The sequence below is a fragment of the Girardinichthys multiradiatus genome, chromosome 23, assembly GCF_021462225.1.
Source record: "Girardinichthys multiradiatus isolate DD_20200921_A chromosome 23, DD_fGirMul_XY1, whole genome shotgun sequence".
NCBI classification, from domain to species: Eukaryota; Metazoa; Chordata; class Actinopteri; order Cyprinodontiformes; family Goodeidae; genus Girardinichthys; species Girardinichthys multiradiatus.
This window is the reverse complement of record NC_061815.1, coordinates 24369016-24387131: the sequence shown is the minus strand read 5'-3', so window position 1 is coordinate 24387131 and position 18116 is coordinate 24369016. Positions and strand designations below refer to the sequence as shown.

The 18116-nt window shown below is 40.6% G+C and overlaps 1 protein-coding gene across 1 annotated transcript; it reads left to right on the top strand.

The window, feature by feature from the left end:
- Window positions 1-1391: 1391 nt before the first annotated feature.
- Window positions 1392-18029, top strand: simc1 (SUMO interacting motifs containing 1). Its single transcript, XM_047352621.1, has 10 exons — window positions 1392-1947; window positions 4947-6146; window positions 10113-10360; window positions 10483-10576; window positions 10772-10932; window positions 12473-12565; window positions 12664-12795; window positions 13067-13223; window positions 14527-14611; window positions 17500-18029. The coding sequence occupies exons 1-10, from the start codon at window positions 1804-1806 to the stop codon at window positions 17709-17711; spliced, it is 2526 nt and encodes an 841-aa protein (XP_047208577.1). The 5' UTR covers window positions 1392-1803; the 3' UTR covers window positions 17712-18029.
- The last annotated feature ends 87 nt before the right edge of the window (window positions 18030-18116 follow it).

Genomic DNA, 18116 nt, shown 5'->3' with positions numbered 1-18116 from the left:
ACAAAATGAACACCTTAAAGCCTGAGTAGTCAGCTACTCTGCTGTAAAACAAGAAAAGCATATTAGCACTACCACAACCAGCCTTTCTGTTTTCTTTTCTTTATATTGTAAACAATGGCTGTACACACACATACATGTACATACTGGTTATATTTTTCTTATTTTATTTCCTCTAAAGTTTATAAATTTATACTCATTTTTTTTACAATGTCAGCACTTGAAACTGAAATCAAATTCCTTGTTTGTTAACACACTCTTGGCCAATAAAGTTGATTCTAATTCGCTTCATAAATAAGCTGCAAGCACTGCTGTTATATGTCTAAAGAATTTGTGGCTGTCTTTTTATTGCTGTTCATTAAATTTATTTTAACAGTTTTATTTACAAATGTCCAAATCCAGGGTTTTTTTTTTTTTTTTTTTGGTAAGTGCCCTTTATTCAAATCATAATAATCTTAAAATTCTTGCCTGGGTAAATAAATATTGAAAACCATGTGCTGAGGTTTTATAGTGAAATAAACGCCCATGTCTCAAAAGGGTGTGGGGGATGTTCTGTAAGGATATCAGAGAGTATTAGGAGACAGTCCAAGAGTATGGGTTAAGGGGTTACTCCTAAAAGATAGCAGAAAGCCTCCATACTAGAAAAACAAACTATCTGACTCCGTTTCTGTGTACGTATATGTCTCAGGCTTATTCATTTGGAGGAGGCAAGATGAAGCGTTCAAACCTAAGAACGCTAACTTTCAGACATGGTGGTGGTAGCTCATACTGAGGGTCTGTTTAGCTACCAGTGGTACTGCTGCATTCCACAAGTCGGATCCAGCAGTGACAAAAAGGGGAGTCTTGCCATTTACTTTGACTTCAACTGAAATCAACATCCACATCCACACAGAAATGGGCGTTCTAATAGGACAACAGTCCCAAAGACAAGAGGTATGCAAAAGCGAATACCTTACCAGATTTATTAAAAAACAAAGCTAAAACACAGTTCTTCACATATCTGCAAACTATGAACATACATTAAAAGGCAAAACATATAAAAAATATAACATTAAAAAGATAAAAGACAAACACAATATAACCTGTTGTACCATTCATAATAAATATTCCTTTATATGATCATTTTTATTTACTTTGACCTGATTACCAATTTCAACTTCTGTTAGGCATTGGAATTCAAAAACAAAGATTACATTGTTACATTTATCAATAATGAGTAAATATCTAATGTTGTCGAAGTCTTAAATATGAATGAATCATGTTTTTAGGCCTGGTGTTATGACTGCATGGTTTGGGTTGGCAGGCTGAGCATACGGGTGATTAAACGTGCCTGCAGGTTTTGCCCCAGCATTCCTGTACAGCAGGTGGCGATAGCTGCAACTGTAAAGTTTTTATTTGCTGCGCCATACAACAGAGGAAAAACTGACTGGGAAAATAAGGAAGCGCTGAAACGATACCTAACCTTTTATTGCTGTTGTTGTGACATTCTAGCTTATTAAGGCGTTTTAAGGTTGTTTAATTGAAGCATTTGAATATTAGAAATGGCCGAAACCATTATTTGCGTGGCGTGGGATCCTAACCAGGAAATGCTATCTGTTTGATGCCTCGGCAGAGAAGTTGTCATGTGGTGTGTGGAAAACATGATGGGCATTTTCCCCATTCACGATACCTCGTCTTTGTTTTGGACTGTTCCAGCTACAGCGGTTCTGCATGACTAGGTGAAGCTTGCGTGAGCGGCGGCCATCCTGCTCTCGTAGACGTGCTGAGGTTTCTGCTCCGTGTGAGGCGCTGGATGACAGGGGAGAGATGGATGAAGTGATCTCCCTCAGCTCAGACGACTCCGATCTAGAAATCGTCGGGTCTTGCGGTGGCTTCACCAAGTCTGAGCCGCCGCCGCCGCTGTCAGAGGTTCGAGTGGACGTCGAAGCTGTAAACGTCAACATCCCACGGGTAAGCTAACAGAAAACGTCGTTGCTATAGAAACTAGCGCGAGGAATCTTCAAAGGTATACCGCGTAGGGGTTAGCTTGAAAAATGTCACCAAACCGGTGCTGAACAGGTAAGACCGTATCTATACCGCAATATTTGTTCTTAATTTCTTCAAAATGACCCGATTTGTTTACGGAGGTCACAAAATATTAAAGTTAAATGCTGAAAGTTTTCTCAAATAACTGTTATAACAGCAACTGTTGTAACGAGCTCTGTCGAAGCATATTGTTTTGAAGTACCTAACTTGTAATGGATACAGTCCCTACAGCTCATTTAAGTGGTTTGCCCCTTCAACTTACTTACATTTCACGTAAAAATAACGAACTCAGATTAATTACTGTATGAAAGGAAAATTGTTGTTTTCGAAATGTTTAACGGATAAAACCCCTAAAGTGTGGTTTACATTTGTATTTAACACCCTAGTTGTAGAACCACTTTTGGTCGAATTGCAAATGCTTGTATTTTGAGGAATGTTTATGTCGGCTTTGCACGTCTAGGCACTTAAATATTTACCCAATGTTCTTTGCAGAATAGTTCAAGGTCAGGCAGATTGGATGGAGAGCAACTGTGATCATCAGTAGTCCAGTAAAAAACCATCAATTAGATTTAGTCTAGGCCCTTTTAACTCAAATATATGTATGCTTTGATCCAAACCATTCCATTATAGCTCTGGTTGTATGTTCATTGTCCTACTGGAAGGTAAACCTCTTCCCAGTCTCAATTGGTTTTTCTGCCATGGCTGCCCTGTGTTTAGCTCCATCAATCTTCCCATCAGATCTGACCAGCTTCTCTGTCCTGCTGCTGAAAAGCATTCCACAGCATGGTGCTACCACCACCATGTTTCATTATGTGCATAGTGTCTTCAGGGTGATGTGCCGTGTTAGTTTTTATCCACACATACTGTTTTGTATGTCAGTCAAGGAGCTGACTTCTAAACTCACATGCCCTGAGCTCCTTCTTACGCATGTTTCTTGTTCCCCCTGCATGACTTGTGGCAGAGGGTTTAGTCTTTTGGCTTTATACAACTGCTTAACAATAGCACTCTTCCTTAAAGACCAGTTTTTTGGAGAGACAGCAAGCTCAATTTGTGGCAGTGGCAAGCAGAACTGTGGTGTCCGGCAGACTGTGAGCTGCCACCGGAACTGCCACAGCCTGCCATAGGGTGGCAGGCAGGGGTGAAAGTGAGCCGGTACGGTCCGGTACTGCGTACCACTAAAAGATTCTGGGCCGGTACGCAGTACCGGGAAGAGGGAGGAACGGCTGTCTGCTATGAAGCCGTCTTCCAGAACCAGTTACGGCTGCAAAAATTCACGAGCACACAAAGAACATCAGATCCGCTACCAAAAGCCAGTCTAAAACATAAATATAGATTTTTTCCCTTGATTCCAAATAGTTTCTGAACTGTTCTGCTATGCTGGAGCCTCAATGCTCTTGCTTTGCTTCTCTCTCCTCGGAGCTTGAGGTTTTTATGAACGGCCAGCCTTTAAAACGAGCACCGCTACGTTTAATGTCTGTCTGCTCGCTGCTAAATACCCCAGTTAAAAGCAAACGGAGAGTAACTAGTTGTGTTTCATGTTATTCTGCTGAATTACAACAACACAGTTCAGCTCGCAAACACCGTTTATGACCAGAGGTTTCACATACGCTACACGAGAGCGCATGCGCACTTACCCCCAAAACAGAACGGTTGCCAAGGAGATTGGTGCGTTCGATTTAATGGACTGGGAAATTTTACACAGGTGGTGCAAAGACATACAAAAACGCCCCTTGCATTAGACAGGACGAACAATAAATCACTTACCATCTACAGACTTTTAAATAAAAACCGCAAAAACAACTGAACTGTCAAATTTGTAATTTAAATGAAATCAAAACTTTATCACAATGCAGAGAACAATAACTTCTTTGCTCAAAGAAATGACGGAAACTGAAGAAGTTATGCATCAGAAAATGGTTTATCATTGTTTCATACATGGCAGCTCTTTAACAATTTATATATATATATATATATATATGCATGCATATATGCTCCCATTGCCTCCCCTCCCCTATTCTGAATTGTCACTCACACAAAATTATAAATAAATGCTTAAAAACACGCTGGATGTCCCACGCCATAAGGCTGCCACGAGGATGCCAGTTTTGCCTGCCACTGCCACAAACTGAGCTCGGCCCTGCTGGTTTTTTGAGCGCATTGCTAATAATTGTCCGAGTTGAATGATTCTCCCACCTGAACTGCTGCTCTTTGCGGCTTCCTCTGAGGTACTGGGGTGTTCATTGTTCTTCATGATGCTGTTTGTTCAATATTGTTTTTTAACAAACCTTTGAGGCCTGTGTTTACACTGTGTTTAAAATGTACAAAGTGAACTCCATTCACTCAATAGGTGACTTCTGAAGGCAGTTGGCAGCACTGGATTTTATTTCAGGGCAAGAGAGTAAAAGGGGTTTAATACAAGAGCACACCACACATTCTCTTCATTCCTCTGGCCTGTGGTGTATCTCTTAAGGCAGGAAGCCAGAGATGACAATCTTACTCCTTAAAGTTTAAGATAGACTTCCAGAAGCAGTATCAGATTGTGTTAACCGTGTGTCTATGCTGGTCACAGTGGTTTAATGGTTTCTTACAGTCCTGACTAAGTGCTTGACTGGAAATACAACAGAAGTTTTAGTTTTTGCTTTAGACGTCCTACAGAGTCTGGAAAGGTATGGAATTTGACTGTATTCCAGGTCTGTAATAAGTGTGGAAAAAGAATAGTGTGAACTGTTTGTATTTCTTTACTTCCATCCATCCATCCATCCATCCATCCATTTGTTCATCCTGCTATCACCCATTTATTCTTCCATATGTCCATCTGTCCATTTTGTCATTCCTTTCTGCTATGCTGTAAATGCAAATGTTCCTGCTGTTACATAGGCAACCTTTGTGTTCATTTGTTGACATTTCCTGTCTTTTTTCCCCAGCATTACATTGACCTCACTGATCCAAGATGGGCTTGTCCAGAGCTCAAGCTGCGCCCAAGGCTTAATCTCTTCGACTCACCTATAATAGACCTGACCGCGAAAGAGACAAAGGAGACAAAACCGGACACAAAGGACATCTTTCAAAATGGTGACAGTCAGTTAGAACAAGGCATTAGGATCTTAAACGGCCAAGATTTTAAACTAGAAAATTCTTCAGGAGTCTCTCACGTTTTACCTCCACAGCAGGACTGTGGCACCCAAAAGCCAAAGCAAAGACGTTTGAATTCTCCAACACAACCAGAGAATCAAAACCCTGCAATACAAGCTTCTCAGGATGCACCAGATGTGAAACTGGATCAATTGTCGTTTCTTGAATCACATGTCAAGATTCTGGAAACATCAAGGTGTTGTGTTCAGCTAACCAAAGATTCTCCACATATGTCACTGTGTTTTAAACAGAACAATAATGGTGAAGCACAAACATGTGCAACTAGTTTAGAAATAACTCCTTCTACCTTAAATGTTTCTCACATGGAATCTATGGCCATCAAATGTCCTGAGGTGAGGAAATCTGCAAGGGAAGAACCTGAAACCCCCCAGAAACATACAAGCAAACTGTTGCAAGATCAAGCAACACAGGACTTACAAATTCCTGCTCGGTGTCCTAATGCAAAGGAGGAACATGATGATTCAACTTTAAGGCAACACACATCTGTAGAAAATAACCTAGATGGCTTTCATTCATCAGACAGGGTTCCATCAACTTTTAAATCTTTAACTCAAGATAAAACTGCTATTTGCTCCAACCTGGAAAAGCTGGATTTATATAACTCGGAATATGGACAAAGATGTCCCTCTGATCATCCTTCCTCTCATTCTCCTCATATTGTTGAAGCTGATTCTGTCTCCCACACAAGTTGCACTCCACTTAATCATACAAACCAAGGTGGCCAATCGCCTAGGTCTGACTACACGCCTGTTGAAAATACGCCTGAGTGGGAGCTGGAGACGCTGACCTACAGAGAGGATGCAGGAGATGACAGTCCGATGTCCTTGCCTTGGCAAGGAGACAGTGACAGAGAGGACATGAACGAAGAGAGCAGGTTTTGCACCAATTTCAGGGCTGTGACTAGAGAGGATCGGAGACATGTGTGCTCAATCACTCTAGAGAAGCTAATGTCTGGACACCAACAAGTTCTGGTGAGAGAGTCTACATTCAGCTCTCAAAGCTTCTTCATACAGATGCAACAAAATTTGTTGGCACCGCTGTTTAGAATGTGTTAAAATTATTAATTATATTGCAGTATTCTCACAATGAAAGTTTTTGAGTTCTATGATTCAGTAGGAACAACATCTCATGTTATGGAATATTTTCTAGGCAAAATCTCAGGTAGCCAAAACAATCCCTTTTATGAAAATAAATCTAACTGAAGTTTTTCTTTAATTTATACTTTTCAAGTTAATCAGTGTTTCTATGAACTTATGCATGACTTTCTGCTTCATTTGGGTAAAAGAATGACATGATACAGAGGCCCATTTCTCTCTGCCTTTGGCCACCAGGCTGAACAAGGACCCAAGATTATTTTGCTACCTCATCTAGTTGGCAGGACGGCTTAAAGAGAAAACCCAAAGCTTTCTCTGGAAATCAAAATGTGGCATCTTGGACTTCATAACAAACACCGCATGGTATCTATATCCCAACGTGTTGTTTGGGGAGAAAAAAAAAAAAACGAACAATTTTTCTGTCCTACCATCGCAAAAGTAAATGTGGAGTTTTAGAAATGCTACTGGAATTTTGATCTGAACTGTGTGCTTTGGTCCGATGAGACCAAAATTATGTTTTTCAGCAGTAAACCCTCGTAGTAGTTTTGGAGTGAAAAGCCCCTCATATGCATTGTTAGTTTTGAAAGAGGATTTGTCATTATGTTGGACTGTGTCTCCTCTAAAGGGCCTAGGAGGCTTGTTAGGGTGCATGGGATCAAAAACTCTTTACAATATCAGATTTTAAACAAAAACCTATAGGGTGAGCTAAGGACAAAGGAGGACACATTCTGGATGATCTAGAGAGATTATTAAAAGAGGAATAGCCTAACATCACTTTCTATCTATTCTCCAAAGTTTTTAGAAGAAGATGCAAGATCGGTGATGTCCTATTTTCAAAATGGGGTTTTACACTGTCTGTTCAAAAAATGTCACCACCTGGATTTAACAAATCCAATACGGAAGATCCTCCCATAGGATTATTACTGCATAGATGATAATGTTTAAGCTGACAATAAGTTATTTAACTATAACCGATGCAGTGAGTTGCTTCTCATTTCTTGAACAATCATGTCAGAAGACACATTCTGGGGTTTGTAGAAAAAATGTTAATTTGTTTCAGAAGAGTCAACTGTTTTGTGTGCATCACATAAAGAAAACATCTGAGGCGATTGCTGAAACTTCTAAAATTGAGTTAAGAACTGTCCAACACAATGCGAATCATTATCTTTGTGGAAGAAATGTGGTTGGAAAAAAATCTTAATCTTTAAGTAAATCAAATCATAAAAAAACAAGAGCAGAACTCTCGGCTATGTTTAGTAGTGAAAGTAAGAGGATTTCCACATGCAGAGTGTGAAGGGAACTGAAGGGATTGGGACTATTGGGTCATGGGGCAACAGGTCCACGAGGCAACCCCGGACATCCTTCTCCCCAGCTACATCCTTCAGCTCATTCTCAAGGATCCCAAGCGTTCCCAGGCCAGACAGGATAAACGCTGCCTGGCCGAAAAAAAAGTCACCACCTAAAAAAAGGTCACAAACACTAATATTTTGTTGGACCGCCTTTAGCTTTGATTACAACACGCATTCGCTGTGGCATTGTTTCAATAAGATTCTGCAATGTTACAAGACTTATTTCTACCCAGTGTTGCATTAATTTTTCACCAAGATCTTGCATTGATGATGGTAGAGTCTGACCGCTGCTCAAAGCCTTCTCCAGCACATCTCAAAGATTCTCAATGGGGTTAAGGTCTAGACTCTGTGGAGGCCAATCCATGTGTGAGAATGATGTCTCATGCTCCCTGAACCACTCTTTCACAACTGGAGCCCGATGAATCCTGGCATTGTCATCTTGGAATATGGCCGCACCATCAGGGAAGAAAAACTCCATTGATGGAATAACCTGGTCATTCAGTATATTCAGGTAGTCAGTTGACCTCATTCTTTGAACCCAGACCTGACCACCTGCAGCAACCCCAGATCATAGTACTGACCCCACAGACTTGTACAGTAGGCACTAGGCATGATGGGTGCATCACTTCACCTGCCTCTCTTCTTACCCTGATCACTCTGGAACAGGGTAAATTTGGACTCATCAGACCATATGACCTTCTTCCATTGCTCCAGAGTCCAACCAGAATCCAATCTTTATGCTCCCTAGTAAACCGAAGCCTTTTAATCCAGTTAACCTCACTGATTAGTGGTTTTCTTAAGGCTACACAGCTGTTCAGTCCCAGTCCCTTGAGTTCCCTTCGCATTGTGCGTATGGAAAAGCTCTTACTTTCACTATTAAACATAGCCTGGAGTTCTACTGTTGTTTTTCTTCAATTTGATTTCACCAAACGTTTAAGTGATCGCCGATCACGATCATTCAGGATTTTTTTCCGGCCACATTTCTTCCTCAAAAACGATGGGTCCCACTATCCTTCCAGTTTTTAATAATGCGTTGGACAGTTCTTAACCCAATTTTGGTAGTTTCTGAAATCTCCTTAGATGTTTTCTCTGCTTGATGCATGCCAATGATTTGACCCTTCTGAAACAGACTGACATCTTTTCCACAACCACAGGATGTGTCTTTAGACTTGGTTGTTTAAGAAATGAGAAGCAACTCATTGCACCAGTTGGGGTTAAATAACTTGTAGCCAGCTGAAATATAATCGCCCATGCAGTAATTATCCAATGGGAGGCTCCCTATTTACTTAGATAAATCCAGGTGGCGATTTTTTCTTTTTTGGCCAGGCAGTGTATATAGTCCCTCTATCAAGTTCTGGGTCTTCTCCCAACGGGACATGTCCAGAAAACCTTCAAAGAGAAGCGCCCAGGGCGCATTCTGATGCCCAAACCACCTTAACTGAAGCAGTGGCTCTAGTTTATTGTCATGGCCTGAAAAATCCAACAGGACAATGTTATCTGCGAAAAGCAAAGATGAGATCCCTAGGTTCCCAAACCAGACACCCTTCTCTCCACGACTACGCCTTGAGATCGTGCCCATGAACACCACAAACGGGATTGGTGACAGGGGTAGCCCTGGTAGAGTCCAGCGTGCACTGGGAGCAGCCTCAACTTTGTGCCGAGAATGCAGACACAGCTCTAGCTTTGGACACACAAGGATTGGGTAGCCTTTAAAAGTCACAAAGATACCTTAAACTCCTGCAGCATCTCCCAGAAAATACCTCAGGGAATACTGCCATATAAAACACATATAGACCGGAGAAGCATACTCCCATGAACTCCTCATCAATTCCACAAGGGTAAAGATCTGGTCCACATTGCTCCTCCTGGATCTGAGGTTCAACAATCAGTCAGAACTTCCTCTCCAACACCCCCAGAGTAAGCTTTCCCAGGGAGGCTGAGAAGTGGGATCTCTCGATAACTGGAACACACTCTCTGGTCTCCTTTCTTAAAAAGTGAAACTGCCACTCTAGCGGTGTTGTCCTGGTCCTCCGTGCAACGTTGAGGAGGCGTGTCAACCATGACAGCCTTACATTGTATCCAGGGCTTCAGAAACTCAGGCTGAATCTCAGGAATGCCAAGTGCCTATTTTAAAAGGCTGTTGGGGGAGTGATATAATCTGGGGATGCTGCAGTTGATCAGGTCTAGGCTCAGAAGCGCTATGTGCCCAAAGGATGTCAGCTGACTACTATATCACCTATAATATTAATATTCTTAATCACGAAGTTATTCCAGCTGGGAATTTCTTCTTCCATGATGGCACGGACATTTTTCAAGGTGACAATGCCAGGATTAAAATTGTGCCACCAGAGATTATGATGCTGCAATAAAAGCTGAATTTATTGAACCTTACAAATCTTTAACAGTGGTGCAAACAGATCTGTCTGTGTCAGCATGTGATTTTATTGCAGCCACGATGCAAAGCATTTCTTTTTAAAATAGTTTTTCCTCTTAGATCGATAGAGACAATGAAAACCCTGAAGCTTCCCAGGTGCTGTGTCGTCAGAGCCTGAGTCTGGTTTACAGTACAATCGAGGAGAACTACCCAGAAGGCACTTTGCAGCTGCTGTCTGATTTACTGCAGCCTGGTTACTATCCTCCCAAAGATATAACCACCCACCTTCTTCGTGGCATTCTGCTTGACCCACACTGTCCCTATCACCTCTGCGTGCAAGCTTTTAATCTGCTTATGAGGACTCAAAGGTCAGAGGAAAGCACAAGCTACATAATTTCTCAAAACATTTCATAGATTTGTTTTTCTCAGATTTTCACTCTCAACCTTTAAAGTTTTGAATCAAAACATTAAATGTGCTTTGTCATTCCAGACACCACCGAGCTAATAGATCCACAGCTCCTTGGGACTGGGAGTTGCTTACCTCGGTCATGTCCAGTCAGCTTGAGCACAGCAAGCAACAAAATGTGAGAATATGTATTATATGTTTAAAAAAAAGTTTGCATTATCGTTAATGTTATTAAGCAAAAACGGTGTCCACAAATAAAATGATCTCGGATTTCCTATTAATGTTTAAATATGCAACACTGTTTCTTTGATATACATGAAATGGTATAAGTAATAAATAAGCAGGTATTTTTGTTGCCCTCCTTCACTATTAGGATGGCAAAAAGAAGCATCAGTGGGAGGTTATGTGCATGCTTTTGGAGTACTGCGTGCAGACTTTAGAGGATGACTTCACTGCCAGATGCGCTTCATCTTCCCTCAGCCATTCGATTGCAAAGGCAACTCTGTCATGTGATCGGCAGTTTTCTCGGGTCAGGTAGGATGCATAACCTGAGGTCCTCATTTGAAATTTTAAAGAAGGGTGACTACTGACGTAAGCTCGGTATTTAAAGTTCTGCTGCCATTTTCACAAATAAGCAGCTGAGATATTTACTCTACATTAAGAACTTCCCAGAGGGCACTTTGCAGCCATTGTCTTAACTACTGCAGCCTGTTGCTATCATCTCAAAGATACAACCATTCCCTTACTCAGCTTTTCACTCAACACATAGTGCCAAGTCATCTTTTTACTTTGCTGCTCGTCTTCCCTTTGCATGCATTAATAAAAGAGAATAGACAGGTAGAGCTACCAAAACCTTTCTTTAGCCTATATTTGGACTACCTGAGCTGTCTCACACATATAAAAAGACAGAGATTAGTGAGAATGTGTGTTTTATCTCTTTTCAAGGAAATGTGCCCAGACAAACACAAATACTTTGTTTTATTAGCTGTTTAACAATGCTGTTTCCCCATTACAAACAGGATGGGAAGATTAAAATACTTCAAAGAATGCACAAGCAGTATGCCTTTTGATATCAGGTTAGGGCTGCACAAAATAATGAAACACAATATTAATGTTAGGACTGCTCGGGTGCAATATTGGGTTGCACCTTGTTTTTAAATGCCATGCATTTACACTCTGCATGCCAGTAATATATATATATATTTGGCCAGCTGGATGGAAACTCACAGGAAATGGCGAGAAAATTGTAAGGAAGGAAAAGAAAGAAAAGATTCAGGGAAATGTGGGAAAACATAAACATTGCACTTCAGAACCATTGTCTTTACATCCTACTTTTTTGACCTACGAAATTTAAAATGCTTGTTAGTGAAAAATTACATATGTTTGAGATTGAGAAACACTGGCACCTTCTGTGAGCTGTTCTAATTTAAGGTGGACTGAGATGTGTTTGCAATTGGACCTGGGGGGGGCGGGGCAGTCCCCCAATGGGGGCCCTGGAAAACCCAAGGGGGATCTGGGGCATTGATGCTAAAGACAATACCAGCAAGTATTGCATATATTAATAAATAGTGACTAGGATGTTAAAATTAAGGATTAAGCATTAAAGCTGATTTGACATACAAATGAAGTCGATATTAACCAATCATTGATATCATTGAACTGACTTTATTTGCATTCCCTGACCACAGAGTCTCCACTTAGTAAGAGCAACTGGATGATGTAGCATCCTGAATCAAACATTGTGGGAGTAAAAAGTCCAAAAAAATATGTCATGCAGCAGGAGAATGAAAGAAAGAGGTAGCAGTTTGTCTATTAGAGAAGAAAGTGTTATATTACCAATAAAAACATTATTAGACAGCCAGGTATAATAAAATGTAAATAAGAAACACAGTAATACAGATGAAGTAAAGGATGTAAGTCTGGAATATTTCCACTTTATTTAAAATAACAATTAGGGGATTAAGCAGGAAAAATGTTTTGGTTTTTTTTTTCCTTTGATGGAATGTGCTTCATCATATTGGCAATACTAGTTCTAAAGATGTCGTGATAATCTTATGTCTTTTTTTCTTTACAGAGATGTCATCAAGTGGCTGTTTTGTGTCATTATAAAAACAACAGAAAACGAAGACAGCAAAGAAGGAATCCAAAAGAAAGACAACCAAATAAGGTGAGAAACGGCTAATAAAACATGTTTTTTTTTTTTTTTTTTTACTCTGCTTTAGCTTTCTATGCACTTATGTTTAGGCTGTACTTTGTTCCCTGCAGAATAGTGTCGATCTTCCAAAGGATGCTGTCTCTGGCTCTGGAGGCGGACCGTTCTCCTGCTCTGAACTCTGCCAAGCTTTCCCAGGAGCTCTTCCATATGGTCCTCAGCCACATGCCTCTAAGAGCTCACAGGTGACAAGCAGGCAGGGAATTATGAAGATGTATAGGTTTAGGATAAATTCATTACTACAGGAATGCTAAAATGTTATCAGTGCTCAGAAAATCAATTTTATCTACAGTATTGTTCAAGTAATTGTTTTCAAATAAAAGTAATTTTAAAGCATGTAGTATAAACTTTCTAATTCAAATATGAATGCACTAAATTGCCTGAGTTGTTTTACAAAATTACGCACACAATAAATGGTCCCTGGATTTTTAAACTTTTTCTGTTGGTGATAAACAGGATGTTGTTGCTGGAGAGCCTACAGAGTAAGCTGCTGAGATGTAAGCTGTTGGAACAGTTGCTGGATTATGCATGCCCACAGAAAGTCTCTCTTCCCATGTCGCTTAGCCTGCTGCTGCACTTTCTGAAGAACTGCACTCTGGCAGCAGACCCAAGGGTGAATATCTTGCTCGTGTATTTTCTTATTTCATGATTATGGCTAGCGCTGTTAGCAAATGTGGTAATAGCAGAATGTTGTTTCAAAGTTAGGGACACACTACACAACTTTCAGCGCCTTCATAAATTAGGAAAATACTTGGCGTTCACACTAACGGATTGGTTTATTTCAGACTTCTGTTTCCCTGCTGAAAGACTGGGGATCACTCTGCTAAGAGGTCACAGAGTACAGGATGTTTCAAACCAACTAAAGACACCTGAACCCATTAACCTCTCGTAAAAACTCTCCAGAAGGAGACAGTTTAAGGGGTAAACAAGCATACCAGTTAGTGGCAGAAATAGAGGATATTCTCAGAGTTCAGATGAACTTCATTTCTTTTCTGCTATCCCCTTAAAACGAAAGAGATGCAATACAAAGTGCTTATGAGAAAAGTCAAAAATAATCTTCTAATTCAATTCCTCAAATGATAATTCAATTTGGATAGTGTTGCCTGTGTTTGCTACAATGCTCATGTTGAGAGTTTGGAGCATTTATTCTTTTATAAAGGTTGTTAGCGGGTTTTTGTTGCTACCTTAAGAGACAACAACACTGGATATATGATATGTAGCTGGAAAAGACCTTCTAATAAACAACTTAACTCCGACTGGAAAATGTTTATTTAAAACTAGGCTCCACCTAAAACACGGGCCGAATTACATGTTTTTATTCTAGAAATGTAATTTATATGTATCTTTAAATTTAAGTTGAGAGTATTTTATCTCCATTTTTCAAATCTGAAATTTACTAAATTTCCTTTGTTTTATTAAACCTTTATTATTTGTTTTTGATTTTTTTTAATATCTTAGTGTCCTCTTACTGGTGTTCGTTTTTTTTGTTTGTTTCTTTTATCAGTGTTATCAGTGTGTGCTGGGTTTATGTTTATGTTGTATATTAACAAGTAGAGTTAAAAACAAAATCAGCTCGCATCGATTTTTAATCAGCTGTAACATGTTTGCGGTTGGGTTGGTAATCATTTGACATCAACCCCACTGCATCCAGATACACACAAAACATTTGCACTAACCGTTTGTTGGGCCAACTTGCCCTGCCGATTGTCTCCAAATAACGCAGATTGATACAGACTTTCTCCAACTGGGAATTGTGGGGAAAATCTGGCCAAAAAATTGTGTGGTGTGTCCACAGCTAGGGTTTTATAGATCGATACAAACAGATTCGTCAAGAATGTGACATTTTTATGGAAATATAAAGATGGCAAAACAAGGAAATAATCTTTACCAAGCTAAGCCATAAATGTGTTTTCCAGGATGGTTTGGAACACTGGCGAAAGTGGGAAGAGTTGATCCATCTCCTCTGGATGTTGCTGCTCAGCTATAGCAAAGCAATGAAAGGTGAGCTGGTAGAAAAGGTCCTTGACACCTCTGAGATATATATATATATATATATATAGTGCTTAATAAGTTGGTTAATTACAGCATTGCTTGATAAGATGGTTTATAAAATTAAAAATAACATTTGATGTTGATGAGCAGTTTGTCTCCGAGTGGTGAAAGTTTTCACAAATCAGAAATTTGCTATTATTTCAAAAAGATAAAAAATATTTTTATACTAAGTCCTGTTATTAATAGAATTTAAACCCACAGTTTCACGGCTGTTTAGAGGCAAACAATGTTTGAAACTTGTGCAAACTGTGTTTGGTGCAGTATGTGGTGTCATTCTATACAAGATAACAAACGTGTTCTGTTGGGTTCTCAGTTTTGTTCTAAAAAAGATAATTTGATATTTAAATATGTCAAAAGCATTAAACAGCAGTCAGAACCTTTGGATCACCTGGTTAAATATGTATAGACAAGGAATAAAATTGTGACCTCTGACATGTTAAATAACTGCTTATTTCTTAATCATGGCACCTATCGGTCTGTGAGATTTATTAGGCATCAAGCGAACATTTTAGTCTTAAAGTTGATGCGTTATAGGCAGGCAAGCATAAGAATTTGATTGGGTTTGACAAGGGCCATATCATGATGGCTAGACGGCTAGTTCAGAGGACCCCCGAAATAGTAGCTCTTGTGTTGTGGTCCAAGCCTGCAATAGTTGGTATCTACCAAAGATGGAACAGTGGTTAACCAGCCTCGAGATCATGGACTTCTAAGGCTCACTGATGGATGTGAGGAACTAAGGCCGATCTGTGTGATCTGATCAAAAAAGAGATTTATGCTGATTCTGATTGAATGGTGTCAAAATACATGATCAGCCTAGATAGTACAGCACGTCTTCCAAGGTCTAGTGGAGTCCATGTGTTGACAGATCACTGCTGTTATGGCAGCATAAGGTGAACCAGAACATCATCAAACTTCTGTGAAATCAAACTGTCCACTTAGGAAGCAACACTGATTGACAATCAATTTCACAAATGAAAAAGACAACAGGGGGAAATCTTTGGTGATTAGCAAGACACTCAATAAAGGAGTGGTTCTGCAGGTGGGGACCACAGACCACTTCTCAGTACCGATGCTTTCTGGCTGATGTTTTGGTCACTTTTGAATGTTGGTGGTGCTTTCACACTCGTGGTAGCATGAGACGGACTCTACAACCCACACAAGTGGCTCAGGTAGTGCAGCTCATCCAGGATGGCACATCAATGCGAGCTGTTGCAAGAAGGTTTGCTGTGTCTGTCAGCGTAGTGTCCAGAGCTACCAGGAGACAGGCCAGTACACCAGGAGACATGGAGGAGGCCGTAGGAGGGCAACAACCCAGCAGCAGGACCACTACCTCCTCCTTTGTGCAAGGAGGAACAGGAGGAGCACTGCCAGAGCCCTGCAAAATGACCTCCAGCAGGCCACAAATGTGCATGTGTCTGCACAAACGGTTAGAAACAGACTCCATGAGGATGGTATGAGGGCCCGACGTCCACAAATGGGGGTTGTGCTCACAGCCCAACACCGTGCAGGATGCTTGGCATTTGCCAGAGAACACCAGGATTGGCAAATTTGCCTCTGGCGCCCTGTGCTCTTCACAGATGAAAGCAGGTTCACACTGAACACATGTGACAGACATGACAGAGTCTGGAGACACCGTGGAGAGCGATCTACTGCCTGAAACATCCTTCAGCATGACCGGTTTGGCAGTGGGTCAGTAATGGTGTGGGGTGGCATTTCTTTGGAGGGCCGCATGTCCCTCCATGTGCTCGCCAGAGGTAGCCTGACTGCCATTAGGTAACAAGATGAGATCCTCAAACCCTTTGTGAGACCATATGCTGGTGCAGTTGGCCCTGGGTTCCTCCTAATGCAGGACAATGCTAGACCTCATGTGGCTGGAGTGTGTCAGCAGTTCCTGCAAGATGAAGACATTGAAGCTATGGACTGGCCCGCCCGTTCCCCAGACCTGAATCCGATTGAGCACATCTGGGACATCATGTCTCGCTCCATCCACCAACGTCACGTTGCACCACAGACTGTCCAGGAGTTGGTGGATGCTTTAGTCCAGGTCTGGGAGGAGATCCCTCAGGAGACCATCCACCGTCTCATCAGGAGCATGCCCAGGTGTTGTAGTGAGGTCATACAGACACATGGAGGCCACACACAATACTGAACCTCATTTTGACTTGTTTTAAGGACATTACATCAAAGTTGGATCAGCCTGTAGTGTGTTATTCCACTTTAATTTTGCGAGTGACTCCAAATCCACTCTGTGAAGGTGAGTGTGTGAACACACACTCACCTTCACAGAGTTGTGAGGACAGCAGTATTCACATTCCTTTGAATAGCAGCCATAACTTTCCTACTCCGTAAGCCCCTTACAAGCAGCAAAAATTGACCCGTCACCGGATGACAGGTTTTGACCCAGCTGTGCAAGACTTTGAATGAGGTTGATGTTGCAGTTACTTCATTTTCTGTCGGATTCAAAACTCTTCCCTCTATCAAGGTCATAGCAGGTTAAAGAAAACTGGAAATCAGTATCGACCATGAGAAGCCTGATCAGTGAATCTCTACTCATGACGACATTAAGTCTGACCTGCAAATCTTCAATGGACATTTGCTCTTAAAAGTACATTTTTAGGTTATTGTTTTATTTAACTCAGGGAAACTTGCAAAAACCAATACCTAAATAAGGCTGGGTCTTCTGACTGCTGTATTTTCCCATAAGACTGACTGCAGATGAGTACTTCAAAAGCCCCTCATAAAATTCCATAATAATAATAATGTATTTTTAAGTCCAGTTTTTCCAACTCTTGCTTTACTTTATTCCTAACTTACTGTTTGTCATCTGTCATCTACAGGCTGTCTGACCAGCTCTACGTCTGAACAAATAGGCAAAGTGGGGACGTTAATTTACAAGCCGGAAGACACGGTGTCAAAGTCTGCTGTTCAAGAAGCAATGGACGCTTTCCTGTCCAGATCCCAAGCGGACATCGGCGAAGCCTTACCTCTTCATGTGGAAGAATCCCTAACATATTTGCAGGATCACCTGTTAGATGTCTGTCAGTGTTGATTTTTTTTTTTTTTTTTTTTTTTTTTTAAAGAAAGAAACTCTTTTAGTTGCGTTCTGTTGTTTTTCCTAAGATGCACTAAGAAGCATCTTTGTACTTTTTATTTGTGTATTTTGTGGGTGTTCATTTGCACAGTTGTTTTAAAGTTGAGACTTGCTGTCCCACAGTAATCCAAAATGTATTTAAATTGTACTTCTAATTTAAAATGTCTATCAGCAAAAGAAAAGTAATTTGCTGACTTTTTTTTAATAAACCACATTATACCATTACATCAGTACCTTCACAAAGACTACAGTGTCTGAATAAAGTGATCAATCAGGTATATTTCTAAATTTATTGCACGATTCAATGTTTGCCAATCCTTCATAAAACGGTCCAACCGTCTAAAAGCAGAAGTTCCGATTTAT

What these genes read in the sequence shown, in the direction of transcription:
- simc1 (XM_047352621.1), top strand. Translation starts at nt 1,804, where the DNA reads ATGGATGAAGTGATCTCCCTCAGCTCAGACGACTCCGATCTAGAAATC. An exon ending in CTGGACACCAACAAGTTCTG is followed by an intron (nt 6,147 to 10,112) that starts GTGAGAGAGTCT and finishes TTTTCCTCTTAG; the next exon opens with ATCGATAGAGACAATGAAAA. An exon ending in CGGCAGTTTTCTCGGGTCAG is followed by an intron (nt 10,933 to 12,472) that starts GTAGGATGCATA and finishes TTTTCTTTACAG; the next exon opens with AGATGTCATCAAGTGGCTGT.